This window comes from Phaenicophaeus curvirostris, chromosome 12 (assembly GCF_032191515.1).
Source record: "Phaenicophaeus curvirostris isolate KB17595 chromosome 12, BPBGC_Pcur_1.0, whole genome shotgun sequence".
Lineage (NCBI taxonomy): Eukaryota > Metazoa > Chordata > Aves > Cuculiformes > Cuculidae > Phaenicophaeus > Phaenicophaeus curvirostris.
In genome coordinates this window covers 7262431-7284356 of record NC_091403.1, presented here as the reverse complement: position 1 = coordinate 7284356, position 21926 = coordinate 7262431, and the positions used below count along the sequence as shown (strand labels likewise).

The following is a 21926-nucleotide window of genomic DNA, read 5'->3' as shown; positions in this document are numbered from 1 at the left end:
ATGGGATCAGACGAACACCGTTTACATCATTCCATAAGTTTTTCTGCTTCTACGCTTAGTGACATTTTAAGACTTGCAAGCTCTATTTTACTCACAAACAGTAATACTTATTTCCTTGGCAATGACAGGAAATAAAGCAATTAGATAAATCATTTTTAAAGTCAACACTAGTGTCTCAGCATAACTAAAGTTTGGCTCACGAATATACACAATTCTAAAGCATTTGGAAATCTACAGTCCCATGTGAAAATATTAATTTATATTTAAATTGCTAACTGCTTACCCATCCTAACAAGATTAATATTAACAGTGTGACATTAACTCTCTGCTGAATTTGAGATGTAGGTCAGTTATTCATAGAGTTGCCAAACTATGGTTGGAAAACATTACTTCATCAAAGAATTAGCCTTGGTACAACAGTGAATAGCAGAGCCACATGTCCTAATACATGTCAGCCTGGCGCCACTATTGTATGCAGAACTATTTGCATATATATATATATTTGTCTATCACCACTCTGGTTCAAGTATCAACACACTTTCTGATGCGCATTCCCCCAGCAATATGAATGTGAACAACACACTGACTTCTCTGCAGTCTCTCTTTCCACTCCGCTGCAACGTGTCATTGTTATTGGCACTTCCATACATCATCTCCATCAAGGCACAAAAGGCTGACCTTCGCTTATCAAATACTTGACAGAACATTGCTGCTGCGAGTTAAATCTTACAATTTAAACTTAACAGATAGCAATGATGAGACTAAAAGGAAAGCATGTACCTTTCCAACAAAGAACTATAAAATTAAATGAAGCAATGAACTGCTTAATGTGTGTAGCTCCTGATTAACACTAATGCTGCTCCACAGATGTCGAGCTAAAGTATATACATACGTCCTCATGGCTCGGCTATTTTCTTTGTTTCCTCACTGCAGCTGCAGACTGATGGCTCTAAAAGGTAAGTTTACTTCACTGTCAGGTTTAAAGTTCTATTAAGCTATGGCTGGAGATTTCATTTTCGATTTTAACAACAGTCTAGACATATGTGCATCTCAAACAGGGATAAGGAAAGTTCTCTGATGAGCAAGTCAGCTGGATATGGTTGCTATTACAGTGAGATAGTCATTCACTCAGGTGGGCTTTAAGCCCTGTAATGGAGCCTCAGATCACTTCACGGAAATAAAAGTACTTTTAAGGCAAAGTCTGTTTGAACACATACACGTGTGTGCAAATTAAAGTGACAGACAGAAAAGAAATAGGACTGGTGTAGGTGACATGCCTAATAAAAAATGAATAACGATCAATGATTTTCTGCCTTTACTGGTAATTTCTTTCAATACGTAAAGTAAATTTCTGATTCCAACATAAGGGGGAACTTCAGAGCAGTTCTTGCTTACCTTTCACTGGACATTCAACCATAATATTTGCTCCAGTTCTTGCCACAATTGTACCTCCCACAACTGCCAAGAGATCGCTAGCTTCCAGATTTGTAACATTTAATGCAGAGGACGAGATGACAGGAACCTCTTTGAAATTAAAGGAATGATTAGTTTTAAAGGCTTTCTTTGACTTTAAAATATATAGCCTGTATTTCAATTAATCACATTTCCAACAGAATTCAGTCTGCAAAGAAGCAGACAGAAAATACAGGTGGGATACATATAAGTAGACTCAGTTCACACCTGCTGTGGTTTAAAAGCAATGACAGAATCTCATTGCTACTTATTAAATCAGGCAGAATTTAGCCACTGCCAACAAAATAAACTATTTCATAGTGGAGTGGGGATGAGTGTTTATATAAAAAAACCCACCAAACAAACCATGCCAGATTCTTTGGATGCTACAGTCTCACCTGCATGCAGCAGCACAGATGTTTCCATATCAAAACCAAAGTCATTAATAACCAGGCATCTGTATGTACCAAGTTCCTTTTGGGTAGGATTCCGAATCTGCACTTGTCCAATGGTGTCCAGGACCACCCTGCACAGTATTCACGGAGAGACAAGGGTTATACCCTGTGACAGAAAAAGCTGAAACTTCTTGTAAGAGTTAAAGATGAAGTAGCAAAACTCCTTTTTAGGAGTTTACCATTGGAGACCAGTGCATGCAGTAGCAGTTCTGCCTCATCTGCAGCGACAAATGGGGAGCACTAAGCAATACATGTATGGAAGATTTTCTTCAGCCCTTTGGAAGACAATGAGTTTGCTACTACAAACCAGAATCCCTTGGGAATAACAGTACGAACAAATCAGACTACCATAATTAATAGTATTAGGCTTGGCAAGAAATCCATCTCTCCAGAGCAAGGTTGGTTTTCAGCAGGAGAGGGGAATTCACAACTGTATGGTCTAATCCAACTTCCAAATTACTGTAATGTTTTGTTGGGGATTTTTTTTGGTTGTTTTTTTCCTGGTTTTTTCCTAACTATTATAATAATTAAAGCTAAAGTCTTACATCAAAACAGGCTGGGGAAGAAGCTGACGACAGCAGCCTAGACTTTTTCCCCTTGTTACCTTTCTCAGCAGGAAAGTTACCCGAGTTATACCATAGACTCAAGTCTAAACAAACTAACTCTGCCATCCTCCCACATTGAGTGCACTTACCAAAGTAAGACATATACGAAAACACATTAAAAATACTTGTGTCTCAACAAAACACGCCACCTCATTCATGGTTCAAGTATGGCTTTCTTTTACAAACCCAACCAATATCTTCACATTCTTTTTCAGATGTAGTATCATTAATGTCACTGGCTTTTGAGTACACACACATTTATATGGATTTGTGTATAAGAAATCTTACTGTGAAAAAAACAGGAAAGAAACCTACTTTGCCAATGTACCCCTTAAGTGCAAGAATACCAGTCTGGGTTAAAATGAAGTCGATTTATGACAGATACTCCTGAATATACAAAACACCATCATATCCAAAATACGAAAGTATCACTTGCAACAAATTAATAGGAAATTTAAGCGTACTTCACAAAATAAACATAAATGGTGGGAGCTACATGGTTCCAAAAACATTTGCCCTTTTAAAAATGGCTTAGTTTTGGTGTCTTTGCTTTAACTGATAGCCCTGCAGAAGTATATTTTTCTTGGCAGTGCAGTTAATCAGTTAAGTATGTTGAGAAATATCCAAAAGCGCCTTTATCATTTCAGAATAATTTTTTTATTATTCAAGAGCTAGCTGTAATTCCAAGAGGCTCACACACAAAGTCAATGTTATCAGGTGAGCTTCTAGTTTATCAGCAGTGAAGTAAAAGTATCTGAATATAACAGACACTCGTACTTGTTCTTCAGATAGAGTTCTCAAATGCGATGGTCACACATTTGTGAAGTCTAAAGTACTGGAAGAAAATCCATAAAAGATCACTCTTTCTTTTCAACTTGAGGTTACGCAGCTACAGTTATACCTAAGGATTTACTTTTTCGAAGGACAGCAAAGGTAGCAGTGATATCTTCTTTCTTTGAAATAAGCATGAACTAAGACTTCATTGAATGGTTCGGGTTGGAAGGGACCTCAGAGGTCATCCAGTTCCACCCCCCTGCCTCGGGCAGAGACACTTCCTACTAGATCAGGCTGCTCAAGACCCCATTCAAGCTGGCTTTGAACACTTCAAGGGAGAAGGCAGTTCTTCTGTACCATGGCAAAAATTTTTTATGTTTTCCCACTGCTTTTGATATATGAATGAATTCATTAGGTCTCTTAATTTGAGTATATACGTGCTAATTTTCTGAGGCAGGTGAAATGATGTAGTCAGATCATAAAATACACAGTTAGGACATCCAAAACACTTCACCTAGTAAAAAAAGTCAATCCTGCCACATAATACTGTGGAAACAGACATACATTTGGATGTTAGTAAAGCCAAGTGATGGGAGAGACAGCTGAAAGAAAAAAAAACTTAAACAAAAAGATAGAAGGAATACTGTTCATGCTTATCTCGGTTTTAGGACTATATGTTTTAATGTTGCACAGCAGGGTGGATTTTTACAGCTGAGAGTGACATAATAAGTCATTGAAAAATAAAAGAGAAGATATTTACTTACTTCTCAGAGGCTTTTAATGTCTCACCATCTTTGGTCCAAGTATATTTCACTTCACTAATGCCAGCTGTTTCACATAATAGATTGACAGCCTGAGTATTCTTGGTCAGAAAAACTGTATTTCCAATTCGTACAGTTACTGTTTTGTTGAAGGAAACTCGAGGAATTTCCTTTTGCCTCATAATAACTGGAACCTTCTGGTCAAACATTAACTTATCAACAGTTTTAGTGCTGAAACGTTCAGATTCATTTGGTGATTTGCCTGCGAGTTTTGAAGCACGTTTCTCATCCTGGCCCCCCTTCCATTTTTCAGTAGTTGGTTGTGGAGGCCTAGAAAATTCAGCTACTAACTGATAAATGACCTGGGATGCCAAGTCATCATTGACTTCTCCAGTTTCGATGAGCTGACTCATATTCCTTATCAGTTCCTCAAACTGCACAGTGTCCATGCTGTAGGCGCTTTGGAGAACTGCTGCTTCCAGTCGTTTATTCTTGAATTCATGAGAGCTGAAGTCTTCTGCTGAATTACTCCCAAAGGTTTCAAGATTTCGTAGGAATGGTTGATCATTTACTTGCCTGTCACCCAAATAGAGCTCATTCTTTTTACTCCACATTTGCCACATTTTGCTCATTTTATGCCATTTGGCCCCAAAGGTGTTGGCCTCATTGTGATCTGTGCTACTGGTCTCACTGGCATGTTTTCTAAGATTTGGTGGTTCTATCAATCTGTTGTCAGTACCAATGAGTTTAAGTACAAATGTTTCATGCACAGAGCCTGCGATACACCGGTACACACCAATATCAGTAGCTTCAAGACTATGTATTTTCAGTGAACCTGACTTAGTGATGCCAAGTCTTTTGGAGTTCTGTAAGTGTTGTCCATCTTTCTCCCACCGGATAAGTGATTTCTGGAACCTTCGCACAGGGCACTTAATTACAACAGATGTTTTTGGAAGTAAGTAGGCTCGGCTTCCTATGGTAAAATTAATGCGTTTCTCTCGTCTTGTCTGAATATAAACTCGGTGAATACTGACAATCTGAGGTCCATGAGCAGAATACTTTTCTGGAAGCTTTGGTTTAATCTCTGGAAGAAAACAAAGCGTTGAAAAGTATCTAATTATTGGCACTCATGCTTACAAAATCTACTTTTCACAGAGTGACTGACAGCGCCTTTCCTGACTTTGTTCAAGTCAGATTGCAACATGCTGAGCTTTTATCTGAGTCACAAAAATGCAAAAATACGAACAACATGAAACCATAACATTCCCCTGCTCCAGCCAAGAATTCTATTGCTTCTTCCTCAGTTCTTCTTAGCAATCAAAAGATACAGGCAACATATACCCATTACAAACAACAGAGATGGTGAACACATACATAGAGATATATATAGGTGTTATTACATAATATGTTAATTCATATTACGTATAATCCTATTACAGTTATATTTCCTATGTATTTCCTATTGCTGCTTAAGAAAGGCTAGGCATGACTGGAATGGAAAAAGTGAATCAAAAAATTTGAACTTATTCTTATTTTCCCCACATTTGAGCACTGTTGAGTCAAGAATGACCTAAATAAAACAAAACCTATCCAAAAAGTAAGGTCCCCTTTGACTGTTATTTAAATTGTTGGCTAGCCACGCTGCTTGTCTGGTTGAACCAAGCCAAACTGATAGCAATGCAGGAGGTGAAAGAAACAGTCAATGAAGACACAGTACATGCAACAAGCAAAGCCACCCTGTAATCATCGGCCGAGGGTAATTTCTTTGGGTTGAAAGATGAGTTGCTCACTGTGTTGTGCCAGGAAAAGTAGGGGGGGAAGGGAGGAAAGAGACAAGTCAAAATTTTGAGATGTCGAACATAGTAATCAGATTAATTGACAAAAGCAGACAATAACTGCATAAAGCTTCATGCAGACTGGGTTTGGAGCCACTGGGTATTATGAAGCTCCTCCTGCGTTGTACTGCAGGCACTTGGATGCTGAAAGGTTTCTAGGGAGCTGGCTGAATGAATATCACCCCAGGCAGGCTTTCCCGGCAGTGGCTGGATAGACACACTGGAGACAACAGGAGAGCGACTGCGATGTTTGGGATATTGCAGTGTTGACTCACCACTGGCAACTACTGTGCCCCACTCTGATCAATAGAAATAATCATAACTAAGAAAACACTAGGTAACTGAGAAACAAAGCGCTGTAGGAGGTGCGGAGGAAGGGCATGCACCCCCTAAGTTCATTCTATACAAGAAGAAACTGGTCAGCTGGGAAGAGTTGGGAAACACTCTGTGTTGGTGCTAGAAAACAGTCCAATTGTGTTTGGTGACCCAGCTTCTTGGTATGTGACAGAAAAACAACTCGGAGCCGGTAGAACGAGTTGATGAGCCAGAAAACGGACACACAAATCAAAATGCTTCTCAGTATGTCTGAATCTGAAATCGTTACTACTATTCCATTTGGTAGGTACATAAATAAAGTGACAACTACCCTGATGGCACACAAATAATATTTGAAAAACTGCACGCTTCTCATATACATATGTTTCAAATATGCTGTGAAGAAATAGGTGAAAAGCTAAATGCTTCAAGCATTCAATAAGTGCGTACACTACATGAACTACACCCCAGAGTGCATTCTTATGCTTATAAAACAAAATGGTTATTTTCAATGTTTTGGGTAATGAATTCAGACCTTTGGGGATATCAAGGTTTCATAATTACACAGCTTTTAAATCAGCATTCGTTATCCAGATACATGGTTCCCTCAACCACTTCACATGGTGCAACAAATAGATTGCTTTAGGCACTTAGTTTACTAAAATTATTAAAGTAGTGTCCTGGTTTTAATAATTTATTGGGCCCCAAATATTTATTTTTAGGGAAGTGTTCCAGTATTGAATCTTCCATTTCCAAAATCCATGTTACAGACACAGTAAGTGTAACTTTAAACACACAAATTAAAATACTTCAGGCTGTGCTCTGTTTACATGAATTATTCCAATACTGAATTAAACCCAGTGCATACTTATAAATATGTTAACAAGTCTCATCCATTTAATTTTTCAAAAAAAGAAAGACCACTAACCCTCGTTAGCAGTTCAACACTAAAGGGTGTGTATTTTTTTACTGGTGACTGGTGAGCAAGGGCAGGAGTGAAACAAAGTTCAGAGTTGGGATGGCAGGCCATATAAATAATAAGGTCATATAAATATATGAGACCACATAAGTATGAATTTTTCTAGATCCTTAGTACCATCCAATCTCGCAGCTGCAGAGGTAACGGACTGTTTGGGAGAGGGCTTTTTTCTACAAAGTAAATTTTCCATAAGGATTAGATTGCACTGGAGCTGTTGGACCTCATTATCATCTGGTATGAATCCATCTGTGTCTGTGACCTCTAATGGTCCCCCACCACTCAGGTGGGCATCAGGTCCTGGTGACCTCAAGGCTAGACTGTTGTTATTTCCTATTTTGCAGAGTCCGCAGTCAGGAATGTTTCTGATTTAATAGGGCTTATTAAGTAGAAAACAGCTATGATTACTAGTCCCAAAGTAAATAATTAAATCTAAAAAGCATCAGCACTGTCATGAGACAGCTAAAAAGGACCTCATCTGAGCCACAGAAGCATAATTTTGAGGATGCCATTCAGAAACACCTCCCAAAGGCAATAACCCCTAACAGCACGTGCCATGCACCACACCACTCTTCACGGAGTCCGCCTCGCTTTGTAGGTAGCTGTCTGCCCATCCTAGGGCCGTGCTATGTTCCCATCTTCTATTCACTCCCCTTTCCAAAGCAACCTGATCCCATGGCTGCAGGAGAGGGAGATGCCTCCTGCACGTTCCTGTGAATCCAAAACCTGCGGCTGCCACTGTCTCGACTCCTACAAAACCCAAAATGGACCTATGGGTACAGATATGTCTCACGACTTCCACTGCCCTCCTGCTGCACAGCTGGGGAATTACCAGGCAGATCCAAGCTGGAAGGGCTCCCTTGTTTCAAACTTTTGTGCAGATGAGGGAGAGGACAGCGATTCTCTTCTATGACTTTGATCTGCACCCACTCAGTACAATTGCATTCCCTCTGCAGTCCACTGTCCTGCTTTCTTGGCACCGTAGTAGAGCTGACAATGTAACTTTAGTATCAGCCTGTGCTAAACAATTTGCAAACCAACTACACTGCCATTCAACTATCCACAATTAATTAAATTCAGATAGATATGCAGCTCAAAATATTTTAATAAACTCAATGCCAAGGACATTCCTGAAAATCCACAGGGCTTTATTTAAGCGGAGTTTTGAACCTCAGGATTTTGGCATGTTAATCTCAAATGCAGGCCAGGAAAAGAAGTTTCATATTATGTATGAATCAGTAATTATTCTATTTCTTATTTTGTTTTGTGAATAGTTTTTAAAGCAAAGCTTCATAATGCTAAAGTACCTATTTCTTGATAGCACTTTGAATTGGGTCAAAGCATGTCTATCTCTGTGGTCTGTGATCAAAACTAAATCATTAATGAAAGCTTTTGATTTTTCCTCCACCCCAAAACTAAAATTTTTCTTTTTTCACCTATTCAGCGCCCTGCTCCTCAAATCTACAAACTAATGCCCCTCCCATATAAAGGAAGGAGAGCACAGTTGCAGACTTAAGGAGCCTGCATTTAGAACTGCCTGTTCTAAATTACTGCATGTAAGTGGATATACTCCGTACCAGTAGCATAGTTCCATGTGTGTTAACACATACGCAACCAGTGCAGCTACCAACAGTATCATAACCCACTTGTGCCCTAACTGTGCAATTCCTATAGACAGCTTTTTCTGGAAAGATTTCTATATAGACAGTAATAAAATACTGGACTTTTTGAAGAGTGTTTGTACTGTCATCACTTCTTGCAAAGCTCATGAGACTGGGATCCTCATTTCTACAAGGGAAGATAGAAATTATACCTAAAGTTATCACTGGCACAGAGTTTCAGGGTTTGAATTCCACCATACTAAGCAAAATGTCCAGTGTAATACAAATGTACAGTAAAAAGACAAGCCAGAAGTGGATTCTTATCTTTTCTAATGTCCTTTCTAATTTATACTGTATTGATAGATTTTTTCCCCCCTAACCTCAGTTGGGATAGCGTAACGGATAAAGGAAAAAATCAGATCAAATGTAGGTACACATTAGGGTGAGGCCACTAAAATGCATTCAAAAACTACTTCTTGAGACAATAACCTTTATTTCTGACTGGCAGAAAAACATTCTAAAACAATCCTGTTATTAGTGGTCTAGTAATTATGACACTCATTCTATGCCAGATTAGTAATGTGAAAGTATAGGGAGATGAGTGAATGAACCTCTATACAGATTTTTTCTTTATAAATACATCATTCCAAATCAGCATGAAACTATATAAAGCAACATACTTACTGTTGCAGGCATTCATCTGACAAGACCTTACAAGCAGTGAAGGAGACAGACCACTACACATTGATCCATTTAATGTGACATATTGGCCCTTTGCTGTTAGGTTTTGGCAGGCAAGTTTCCTTCTCTGGATTCCAACACCACAGCTTACTGAGCACTGCAAAAGAAAGGACACAGTCAAGCTACATTTGGTGTCCCAGGCCACACATGCTAGTTTTAAACTACATTATGTTGTGTTGTTTTCTTTTTTCTTTCTGTGTCAGAGTGCATAAACTCTAGCTCATGTGAACCTTTTTGTTATCCAGACATGAAACTCTTTCCACTTTTCCAGGCAATAAGAATATAAAATAGATAATTTTCTCCAGCAAGCAACTCCAAAACCATTAAAATTACATGACAGTATTTCTTTATGCCCAATGATAGGCAGAACATATCAATGAGATCCTATTATCTAATAGAAACAATTCAGCACATTCCAAACAGTCTGGCACCAAGTCTCTCGATTATCTCTCCTAGTCTGCATCGCCTGAACCTTTAATTGCAGCATCCAAATTCAATTTTATAAATCGTTTTTGAAAGGAAAATGGTAGCAAGCTTGCATTAAATGGGGGGAAAAAAAGAGGCCACATTCTAGAATAATGCAAATACTGGCTTTTTGGAAGCCACACTATGAAACAATTGATAGCTAAACATATTTGGTAGAGTACAAGTCATTTGTTACAGCCTGTCCTTCAGCAACTGAAATACAGCTCAGGAAGGGGGATGTGATCAGTCTGGTTGTAGGCAGGGATGCACAGCAACCGCATGCACAGTTTAGTCTAGGTACACGCCTTGCAAAACCTTCAGCTACCCTGGGAATCTATTGCTCCAAACATCTTATTCACCCAAGCAGAAGTCTTTAGAATTCATGTTGCAACTGAAGGTTTTGCTTCACACTTTTTGGGGGCTGCTTACCTTGGACCACTCTCCTACGACTAGCTGAGGAGGACAATCAACTTTTGCACACGGTTTTCTAGTTGGCAATTTAGGTTCCTGGCAGGTGTCATCAGAATGTTTCAGGAAACTTCCATCTGTCAACAGCTGCTTACAGTATACTTTGCGGGTCTGAATCCCTCCTCCGCAAGTACGTGAACACTACAGAGAAGCAGAGAACATAGCATGGACATCTGTGCTCACCCATCACACTTGTTTTACAGAAACACTGCAAATTTCCCTCCCCAGTTATGGTCTCTTGAATAATGGCATTTACTTTTAATTAAAAATCAAGCATCTTGTGGAAAATTCTTCCATTAAAATATTCAGCTAATGTATTTGAGATGATGAGAATCTAACTACTAAGTTAAAAAATCACATCACCTGAATGCAATTAAGTAGTAGAAAAAGCAGTAGAAATCCATGCATCTTACAGGTAAATCTGCCTATATCTCACATCAGTTAATGGTGGGAGTTGAAGAACTTTGTCCTTCAGACAAAAAAATGAAGCAATGTCTCCTATAGCAGGTTACTGTGTTTGCAGAGCACAGAAAGAGAGGTGGTGTCTGGACTAACTGATATCCAGCCTTCTGAAATCTGAAATCTTGAAAAGGACTTTCCACCTCACCTTGTGACTATCAATTAGCACTGTAGTCAAAAGTAGTATTTTTAACCCTGGATTATTTTGTTCTAATGCTATTAGTTGAAACATTTAGATATCAAAGCTTAGGTGCTACCTTCCATGTTATTCCAGCTACAGAATTTGAAATACCTCACCAGAGAAACACATTTCAACTATTTCTGTAACCCAGTCATACCTGTTGCCATTCCTCAACATGCCAAACAGGGGGACAATCAATCTGGTTACAAGCTTGTAAAGAATGAGGCTTTTTGTCTTTGCAGTCTTCAGCAGCAACAGTAGATCCCCCCGGCTGCTGGCAGTAGACATCTCTCGTCTGTATCCCAACCCCACACGTAGCCGAGCAGCGTCTCCAGGGGCCGCTTTGCCACCTACGCCAACAACACAGCCAAAACCCCACATTTTAGCAACTCACTTCAGACTGGGAAAGGAGCAATCATACCCCAGTGGATCCTAGCAGAAAGTAACTGAAGGCATAGTTATTGATACATGGCTAAAGCATCCCTTTGGCTTGCCTGTAATACAAAATTATAAACTAGATTTATAAAATTTACAGGTTAACAAGGAAATTCAGAAGTTACTAATATTGAAGTAATAAAGAGTAATTCACAGACAAATTCAACTCCAGCATTTACTTTCAGAATCTTCCGCATTAAAAAAAATAGCCTGTGGGCAACCTGCTGACATTTCTGTTTATAAATGTAAATATGTAAACAGACCTTTCTTACACATATAAAACTTCCTTTAAATGTGTATATATTTTCTAAACATCCTGTTCCTGTAAACTTCCCCACGTTTTGCAAGATGAGGTTTCTGCAAACATGTAGAAACAATATGCAAAGGATCAGGGACACCAAAGATCAAAAGTGGGTAAATAAGGCAGCGCATGTCAAGATTTCACATATGTCCCTTTCTAGTTGACCAAATTAGCTATTTGGATTGCGATAGTTCTTTTCCTGGGGTCTCCAAATAAACATAAGAAGGCATAAGAACTATGTGGAGCTACTAAAGAAGCATTAAATTGAAATAAGTTTAAATAATAATTTCACTGTTATGAAATTCAGTAAGGATAGAAAGTAAATATTCTCTGGGGTTTTATTTTTGCGACATTGTCTTAAAATTTTTCTTGTACCATTAGAAGAGTTAAGGTTGTTTTTCCAACTCTGACAAATATCTGCACAGAAGAATTTCAGAAAATGTTCCATATTAGTGAGAAGTGGAAAGTGCAAAAGGAGTGAACAAGACCACAAAAAAACCCCAACCCAAAAGCTTGTTAAAGACAAAAATAGTGAAATTTCATCCCAAAGCAAGACCACAGTCCTGCAACCTGAACCCCTTCTGAGAAGGCCAGTGTTTATTAAAGTCATATTAACCATTTCTTTGCCACAATATGATTTCACTATTGCAGTCTACCTTGGAGGGCAAAGCTTCATATTGCAAGTACGAGTCATTGCTGGTGGTCTCTTGGAATTGTCACACAGAGTTTCACTGACGGATTCCTTTGTCTCCACATGCAGGCACATTGCAATGGCTTCCTGTGTTCCTGATTTAGAAGGAAAAACATCATGAAACACTTATGATGGAAGAGATTTCTGTAAAGCCTACTCTTGATTAACGCCCAGTAAAAAAGCTCTGAAGACCTAATTAGATAGTAGGCTTAAAAGTAACAACTCAAGGCAAAAGGAAGAGAGATCATTTATACATTTTATGCTCAAAAGATATTTGTGAACTACATCTAGCTCTTCTGTGATATTTCAAAGGCTTGATTTGGCATTCTACCTGTCAAAATCAACAGAAAACAGGCTTCTCTGTCTTTCCACCATCAGATGCTATATCTGCCTGGTTCTGTAATAACGCCAAGCTAACTACTGGTTTCATTGCCAGAATCACAGTGGAAGTGATTCCTTTGCCCTACCTTGACTTTAAGGAGCTACAGATCTGCAAAAAAAAATAATGTAATAAGAAATTGCAGAAAACGTGCAAAACTGACTAAACACACAACCTTTCTCATAAGGGCTAAGAGGTGCAATAGTTTTGCTGAAGGCAGCAAATCTGACCTAGCCTGCAGTTTTCCTCACTCGTGACCATTCTTGGCACCTTCTGATCTGCAGCTCTTGCTACCTGGATCTTATTACTGAGGCTTGAAAGATTACTAATACTCATATTTCTATGAGTCAAAATGAAATGTAATATAAGTTTGCTTTAGAACAAGTCAGCTTAACAAAAACACATCTTGTGAACTACTTTTATTTTAAACCTACGTAATTATCCAATTTTATGTATCATACTTTTTAGTATGAAAGCCTTGCTCAATTTCAAAGCTCACTCGCATGTACCTGAAAGACAAGATGGTTTGTGATGTGCTTGGGGTATCCTGCGTATCTGGGATATTCTACATAAGCAATACTAATGATCATAATCCCGCAGAATAAAAAAGCACTGAAATAATAAAATATCTATTTTATTACTTCCAAGTAAAAAAAATACCTTTTGAAGAGTCACAGTCTATAGAATTTAAATCCAGTTCCTTCCTATCTTTCACTTATCTCCAGTGATTTTATAAGGATAAAAACTTGCTTTCAGTAACCGGTTGTATTTCTTTTCTTGACAAATTTCTGGGGTTTGAAAGGGAGTTGCATTTTTAACTAGAAACCTTCATTAACCACTACATGGTATCACCTATGACATTGCTCCAAAACATCACCAATATTGTTACACAAAAGCTATAATAACTATTCCTGTCAACTGTACATGACAACTGGTTTCTTGGCATTGTCAATCATTAGCCATTCCAATTTCAGTGAGCCCAATGAAATATCCTGCACTCAAAGTTTTATCTCCATGTCAATGGTCCATCCTTCTCTCTTTCATAACACATTCGTAAGCACTGACATTGTTTTCATAAAGTAAAGCTGTTCCTTCCATCTATAAACAATTCTGATGTAGTCCAGCGTATCAAGCCAGCTCCAGCCACAATCCCTCTTTGTGACACTTGAACCAGTCCAACTATTTCAGATACTTCAGCAGGAATACACCAGCAGCAATTTTCTTACAACATAGATTCCAGTTTCTTCCAGGCTCTCTGGATCCCCCCTAGGGCTATTTTTCAGTTCAGAAAGACCTTATTATCTCAATCTTTTGACTACATCTACAAAGTGATTAATTTTATAGGACAGAAGACCTGACCTTAAACACAATTGAAAGTCTATTCAGTTCTCTCATAACAAAGTATTGATAATTACATTAACATAGAGCACACATATTGAGTAAAATGTATTTTATTAGCAGGGCCAAGAAGAAACCTTTAATAGTGAATACAATTACTATAATGCAGACGTTATAGCGCCCCCAAAAAAGACAAAACAGTAAATAAACATAGTTTCTAGAACTCTACTATTTTATCTCAGACTGACAACTAAGTAAACCCAATGCTTTCTGTCCAACTGATCCCCATGTGTTTGTTTAACAGGAGCAGCTTCCCTGACCCCTATGTAGGAAACACACATTTGACTGTCTACAGGAGAGAAATAAAGATTTAGAGATTGTGTTCTGGCAGAAGCAGAATGACGTTACCAGACAATCAATCAAGTACATATCAAGCATCCACACTGTCTGGTTTAGGTAAAAATCTACCCTATGCTATCCACCTTGGGTTTCACTGACCTCACTGTGCTTCTATGGGAAAACCATGCTCAGGGGTGATGCTGCTCTGGAACAGGTTGCAATAAGTAATACCTTCTTAATATCTCACATAAAGGAGGGGAATTAAATGAAATTCCTTTCAGACCATCTAAGTCGGCAATAAACCCATGGGAACTTTTTATCTCGGTGTTATAAAAATTAAATTGGCCAGACAAATGTACAAAAAGCTTGTCATACCAGGTGATGGTTTTTGACTGCAGCTTGCCACCTGGAGTTCATTAAATCATTTCTGCCCTGCAGTATGACCTACCTAGCTTTAATTGTGTTACCAGAAGAAAATGTCGATATGCAGTGTATCCTTCTTTTGACTTAACTACAGTGGACAAAATGCACTGATTTCTCCTCACAGGGGCTGTATTGAAAGAAAAATGTCATCCTGATCTGATGCTGTAAGTACGAAACAGATATTAAAGAGTTGCTAAAAACATACCATGCATCCCTCCCTGTTCCTTGCTTCCCAGTTCAATAACTACACTCAGCTAATGCAGTATTTTCTTGATTTAATTGTCAAAATGTCTTGACAATTGATCAGATGTCTCACCCAAACTATAATTTTACATTAGTTTGTAACTTCAGTCACTGATAAATTTCTTATTCTGTATTGATTGGAAAAAGGAAAAATCTATTATTCAAACAAGCGCAGTTTTATATTTCTTGGCTTACAATATAAACGTAGTAGATAATTTAACTAAAACATTATGTATGCAGCAGGGAGTATTAAGTATTTTTACAGTAATCTGATGCCCTATTGTAGTAATTATCCTACTATTCAGTGAAATCGAATATTTTCTATTTTAGCCCAGCATTCAAACCACATACATTTACATTCTTCTACAAACTTTTCTGTGCAGTGAAATATACAGTACATGAAGCTGTGTTAAAAGATCAGAATGCCTGAAAAAAGCTCAGACTTTTTCTTTCTGCCTTTTATACAGTAAAAAGAAAATAGGGATGGAAAGTTGCTATGCAAGTGATAAGAGCATGAATCTCTTCTCTGTGCCTGAAGGAGGAAGAATACTCATTTATTTCTATCAGATAGTCTCAGTCTGGTGACTGCTTAAAAACCTGTACTATCTTATGTACTGAAAGCAACTCAGAAGAAATTCTAAAACCTGCACATGCTTAAGCCTCTCTGTAAATCTACTGAAACTGGCAATGTTATTTATACACATTCTGTAAAAGAGTAAAGGGTCTCTAGTTAATGAAACTCGTCACAGGAGCAGCCAGTTACAAAATTGCTTGTACCAGTCTTGCAAATGCTCTCAGTTTCATTTGTGAGACTCACACGGACACTGTTTTTCTTAAGACCCCTTAAATTTGGCTGGAATACATTGATTTTCTAAGAATCTCAGGTTTCTTATAAATAAAATATCAAACTTTTGGCCATTGTGGTCCAGACAAAAGCCTGAAAACACAACTTGACTGCACCCTAAAGCTTCCAAAGGCACAGCCCATAGAGGAAACAAAAGGAAGTACATAGTTATTTATTTTTAATTGCATTATTTTTAAGCCTATGTAATGATTTTGAGGGACCTGGATCATAATTTTTCAAGCACATGGAACGTAAATAATAATTACATTGAATTATCAAAATCTTCCTCTTGCAATTAAAAATACATTTAAACAGCGACCCAGAAAATGTTCAGGTTTTTTTATAAACGGAAAACATCCCTTTAAAAGATGGAAGAGTAGTTAAATGTTTGACAACACTAAGGAAACACTAGATTACAAGAAAAACATTTTTTGTCCTCAGACATACTCTTTTTCTGGTGACAACTATTACTTCTCACTGACAATATCATGAAAATTAAACTTATGTTGGGTTTTTTGCATCAAGGTCAAAGTTCTTCAGACTGAAAAAAATCCACCAAACCCCAAATCTTCCATTCTGGGAAAATGAAGGCAAATTCTGAGATCCCCAAACACACAGTTGGCTTATTTTCCGTTTGGGATTTCTTCAGGCACTGAAGACAAAACACATCTTCAGCTTTCAGCATGGTTACAGTTTCCTATGGACGTCACAGGTGACATCTGCCTCATGACAAATTAGCCTGGATAACTATTACTTGCACTCATGGAAAGACTGATGAAAACAGTATAAATTACGCTAACAGGCATAACAAGAAGTAGCAGTCTTCAAAAGCAGGAAGTTTCATGGCACCCCATATGGTGCATGACAAGCCACCCAGATTTGGTGCAGAAAGCACACAAAATAACCAAAGAGACTCATGTTACTAATGCTCTAGAAGCTGCTGAATACCATGAACTAGATGACGTTTGAATAATGCCTTGCAAATAGGCCTCTCTGTAATTCTAATACCTCAAAAATAATATTTCTCTGTGCATTTTTACCTCTGCTTTGGAGAGGGACCAGAGGAGAGTTTTAATTCAAATTCTAGTCCATATGAGGATTTAAAATAGGTGCAAGTGACAAGCACTGAAACAAAGATTCAGCCCTTGCTCAAACAGTGGCTATAAAGCTTCCAGCTTACTTAGACCCTGCAAACTTTTCCCTTATTCCCAAAGAGTCAAGCCCTATGAAATGGGAGTGGGGAGTTCCAAGGATACAGAAATCCACTGGAATTTATTTTAACAGCCACTGCTAGATACATACATACTAGACAAAAAGTAGCTAATATGATTTACATTATGCAAGGACATTCCAAATTCAGACAACATTTATTTCATGTAACTGAAGAGTTCATCTAATTTAAATGAGATTTGAACACAAAACTTAGCAGAAACGGATCAGCTCCTTCGAACTACACAATGGAAAAATAGTAGACAGTGAGATCATTAGTTAGTACATTGCAATAAGCTGGAAACAGCAGAGATGTCTGGTTCCTTTAAAACTATTTATCGGCAGGTAACTTTAGGTCTGTTTAAAAGCCTTTGCCAAGGTAGCAAGAAGACTAGAACTGATAGAAGGAAAAAATCTCTGCTACTTAACTAGCATAACAGTACAGGGACTTCTGAAGCTGTTCATTGATAAAATATCCTGACAACTTCACACATTTCCCAGAGGTATCCCTAAAGAAAAACGTCTAGACATGGCACCAGTTATAGTACAGAACTCTCAAGAACACAGCTATTTGCATTGAGACTTCATTAGGTGGACTGTTTCTATTGTGTATCAAACAAATTGTGACATTACTATGAACACCTGTAGGACAATTCCGTGCCAGGCAACCCCACAAACTCTGGAAAGGGCCAGAAATCAACAACAGAATTTACACTTGACTCCCTTAGGAGCAAAATTCAGCTGAACATGACATTCTGCTCATCAGTCATTTTAAAGTTCCTTCATGCTAGAAAATGGAGCTCCTCTCTTCGGTATGGGCTTCTTAAATTACCATCAGCTCACACGCCAAGTGCAAGTTCTTATGTGAATATTTTTGCATGGATGAACTCACATGTGAAGATGCAGGCAATGCACACATGCATATGTGCAACAGCAGGAAAGACTAGAGATTATTTCAGTCTAGATGTTTGCTTTGATTACTTCAGCCTTTGATGTCCTCAAAATTCAAAAACTTTGGAGTTTTACAACACCTCCGACAAAGTTATTGCTTAAAAAGCAGTAGTAAAGTGGATTTAAGATGACAATGAAACCATTGTACATCACAAAAATCAGTTGAGATATGAAAAGAACTACAAATTTAGTAGCTCTCGACTACAGTTTCCTTATTTCTATAACAATTCTATGATTAAAATGAAGAAATAAACACTGAGTCACAACAGCTGTCACTATCATCACACTTTCATATATACGTTCTTGGATTACAGCTCTTTCTACCCTGTCAGTCATAAAGCCCACTGAAGACAGTGGAGGGAATGGGATGCATCAGTTTTTCTGACAACACGTGCTGCCTTCCCTACAGATCAACCTCATCAGTAAACAGCAGTAGTAAATGATAAAGGAGGCACTCCATCACTTACCATCTCGCTGATAACATTCTAGGTCATCCCTCCCTGCTTCTGTCTTCAAGGTGAATATCGTCTTCAATGGGTGAACAGCACGAAGGAGGCTGCTTTCTGTAAGCTCTAGACTGGCTCTCTGCTTCCAATTGTTTCTGTTCTCCGCTTTTCTACATATTTTATTTCTTCTATGGGTACAACTGTCTTCACTTCACACTGATGTCATTAGTCCTGTCATATATAGGTGTGTTCACAATTCCACTGCCTCCACTTAACACGTCATAACTCACTTGTGTTCAGTCCCAAAGTACAGCACATAGTAGCAACACCAGCAACCTTGTCTAGTAACATGTACTTAGGACGACAGGGAGATTCGATTACATCCAAAAAGGAATGTGCCTAACTACTTGCAGACAGATGTATGGCACAGAGTTCCTATAGAGGGATATACTGTACCAAGACCTAAACAAACTCCTGTTTGATCTTCATACCAGTCAGACTGACAGTAAGCCTCCCTAATTAAAAATTTGTATCCCTGCTGTACTGCAGAAAATGGCATCATTTTGGAAGATAAGGAATAATTATCATGGGTATTTTAATGATACAGTTTTGGTTCCTAGGAAAAGAAAGTCCAGCTAAACATTCCTATCATTGGTGCATCAAGCACACTGGTATCACCTGGCAGCCAAGATTTGTGCAGCAACAAGACTAAAGAAAATTTACTTAACCAAATAAAGTTGGTGTTTGAACATCAGATATAAAGGAAACAAAGTAGTTTGAAAAACTCTACAGATAACCTAAAAAATAAGTTAAAATTGGAAGCTGCGTGTTCTCTTACAGATAAACATAGCTAATTTAGAGTAAAGTTAACAGAAGACCCAACAGTGTCAAACAATGCCAAATTCTCACAATTCAGGATAAATAAATAAATGTACCTCCGAGACATGTGGCTGAACAGGGAGTAAAACCAATGTATTCCCAGTCATATGTCACATTGTCATCTTCAGCACGTGAAAATGCTGGTGTGTAGGGGACAGGATCACTGTCACAGGATGCCTGGTGACAGACTCGTTCTGTTGGTGGCTTCACATCTTCACATTCCTCCTCAGGCAGGTCAACCTCAGTCTGAGTAAATGAAAGAAGAATTCTGCACTTCACTTCTCGCACCTGTATGCCATGGCCACACGTGGCACTGCATGGAGACCAGGGCTCAGGAATAAACCTGCAAATAATCACAGCACAGTAGGAACGCTGTCATTTTATTCCATATGATTATGTCTGCATGTGTGCACAGTTAAAACAAAGCTAAAATATATAAATGTTTGTTTATACATAAAGCAGAAAGTACATAATATTATTTGATGCTTGAATAGAACACAAATAATTTTTTTTGTAAAAGTATGACAGCAGCACACCAGAAATTAGTGTTAGTTTTGTATACTGTTGGTTGAGTGCATTAAAACATGCAAAAATTAATGTACAGTGCATTCTTTTGAAATCCTATGTAAATGAAAGGAAATTTTGAACCACAGCAATCCTTTCATTCAGGAATCGATTTATAAAGAAACTCAGAAAATTCAAAGCATTTTTTCTTCGACTTATAGCAAGTCTATGTTATAATTGAGGTTTTCCTGTTGAACATTAGTGTCTGGTATTTTTCAGTGAAGTGAAAGATTAAAAAAAAAAACCCTAAAATAGTTTTTATACTACCTTGGCATTTGCTGAACTAGTCACATGACTACTTAGGTATTAAAATCCTAAATTATAGAACTTTTCAAAGGGTGACCATGTTGAAGACACACTTTAAGTACCTTCAACAGAAGCCAATGAACACTGCTAATACAAGATTAGAGCAAGGAACTGAATGCAGAGTGACAGAGCTCCAGAGGTTGGCATTGTATCTGAATTTTTAGTTCAGGCAGATGATTTTTTAATTTCTATTTTTCTAACATATGCACAACCAAAGCCTGTAACAGATCATTAAAGCAAACTCCATCAGCCTCAGAAGAATTATATTTTTTTACCCAGCAGCATTCACAGCACACACGTGGCAATGCTTTGGACACAATACTTCCCCAAAGCAAATTTACTCTGCCTTTGATGGACGCACCCTCAGAGTGAGCTCAGGTCAGGATTAAGAAGCACCAAAGCACTTTGTATTATGATGCTTTGCAGATCATCAGGAATTTAAAATGCAATGGACAGGATGGTGGTAAATCTGAAAATGTTCCAAGATCTTTCACTAAGTTTGTAGATGAGACTCCTCTTCCAATTAAATAAGGGAAAGAATAGAAAAACGCAAATCCGAGCAGGCACAACTATTCACAATAAACCTTTTTGTATAGTCATTATTGCTACTGCAATGCAGAAATCAAACGCTCCTGTAATAACTCACACAGGTATAAATGATGTACACACTACAGATGCAGTGGAGAGTTTGTGCTGCATTTATCAGTCTAACACTAATGGAAATGTGCATTCACCTGGCACTCACTGAAAAAGTCAGTGTAGGGTGACCTGGAAAATGAAGCAGTGACCTAAACTACTGATGATAAAACTGGGACATAGCAGCCCAATGCAAGCAAATCAAATCTGACCTGAAAACTTATCTCAGTGCAGTCTTCTGCAGCTTTCTAAAGACTTGGAAAACATGGTGTCTCTCAATTATTATTTTTTTTTTCCTCATGTCTGCAGTTCTTGCTTTCAGTTAAGACAGGAAATGCCTAAATCCTGAAAAAAAAGGCTGCTCTTGTGATATTTCCAGTCCAACACTATTGCGCCAAGGGGCCTGGATATAAATTTGCAGAAGCATCTAAAATATTGGCTGCTTACTGAGGCAGAACGTCCTTAATGCTGGCACCTTACTCCTTCCTGAAGTACCACCCTTGCTTGCTCTAAGCAGAGTCACGCTGCCAGGTTTTATCAGCTTCAAGTATAACGTGTTGGGCAAAATCACTAGCCCTTTTTCAGAGAAGAAACTGAAAAACGTGTAATTCTGTAGCACCACAGGCACGATAGGGACATTTCTGTGAACATTACTCAAATGCAATGAGCAGCAACCTTTATGAGAGACACTGCATTTCACATTCAGTGAGTACAACTCCACAAACTTAGCAATTGCTTTTTAGCTCAAGTTGCTGAAAAAATATATCTGCCTTTGAAATCATTTTAATTTTGTCCTAAGCCATGACAGGGAAAGGCAGCTGAGGTGTCCATTTCTTTAACTTACGATTAATAAA

At 38.2% G+C, this 21926-nt stretch overlaps 1 protein-coding gene across 3 annotated transcripts in view; it reads right to left on the bottom strand.

Moving 5' to 3' along the window:
- Positions 1-21926, bottom strand: part of ADAMTSL3 (ADAMTS like 3) — a 174706-nt gene that overhangs the window by 23935 nt on the left and 128845 nt on the right. For all 3 annotated transcript variants that reach the window (XR_011338244.1, XM_069866435.1, XM_069866436.1), the window contains 8 exons: positions 19623-19909; positions 12481-12610; positions 11246-11438; positions 10410-10589; positions 9459-9612; positions 4051-5131; positions 1851-1978; positions 1396-1524 (listed from right to left, as the gene is read on the bottom strand). Coding sequence is in view for 2 of the 3 variants with exons in the window: in XM_069866435.1 (XP_069722536.1) it covers positions 1396-1524; positions 1851-1978; positions 4051-5131; positions 9459-9612; positions 10410-10589; positions 11246-11438; positions 12481-12610; positions 19623-19909 (2282 nt within the window). In the remaining variant the exon portion in view is untranslated. The remainder of the gene's footprint in view (positions 1-1395; positions 1525-1850; positions 1979-4050; positions 5132-9458; positions 9613-10409; positions 10590-11245; positions 11439-12480; positions 12611-19622; positions 19910-21926) is intronic.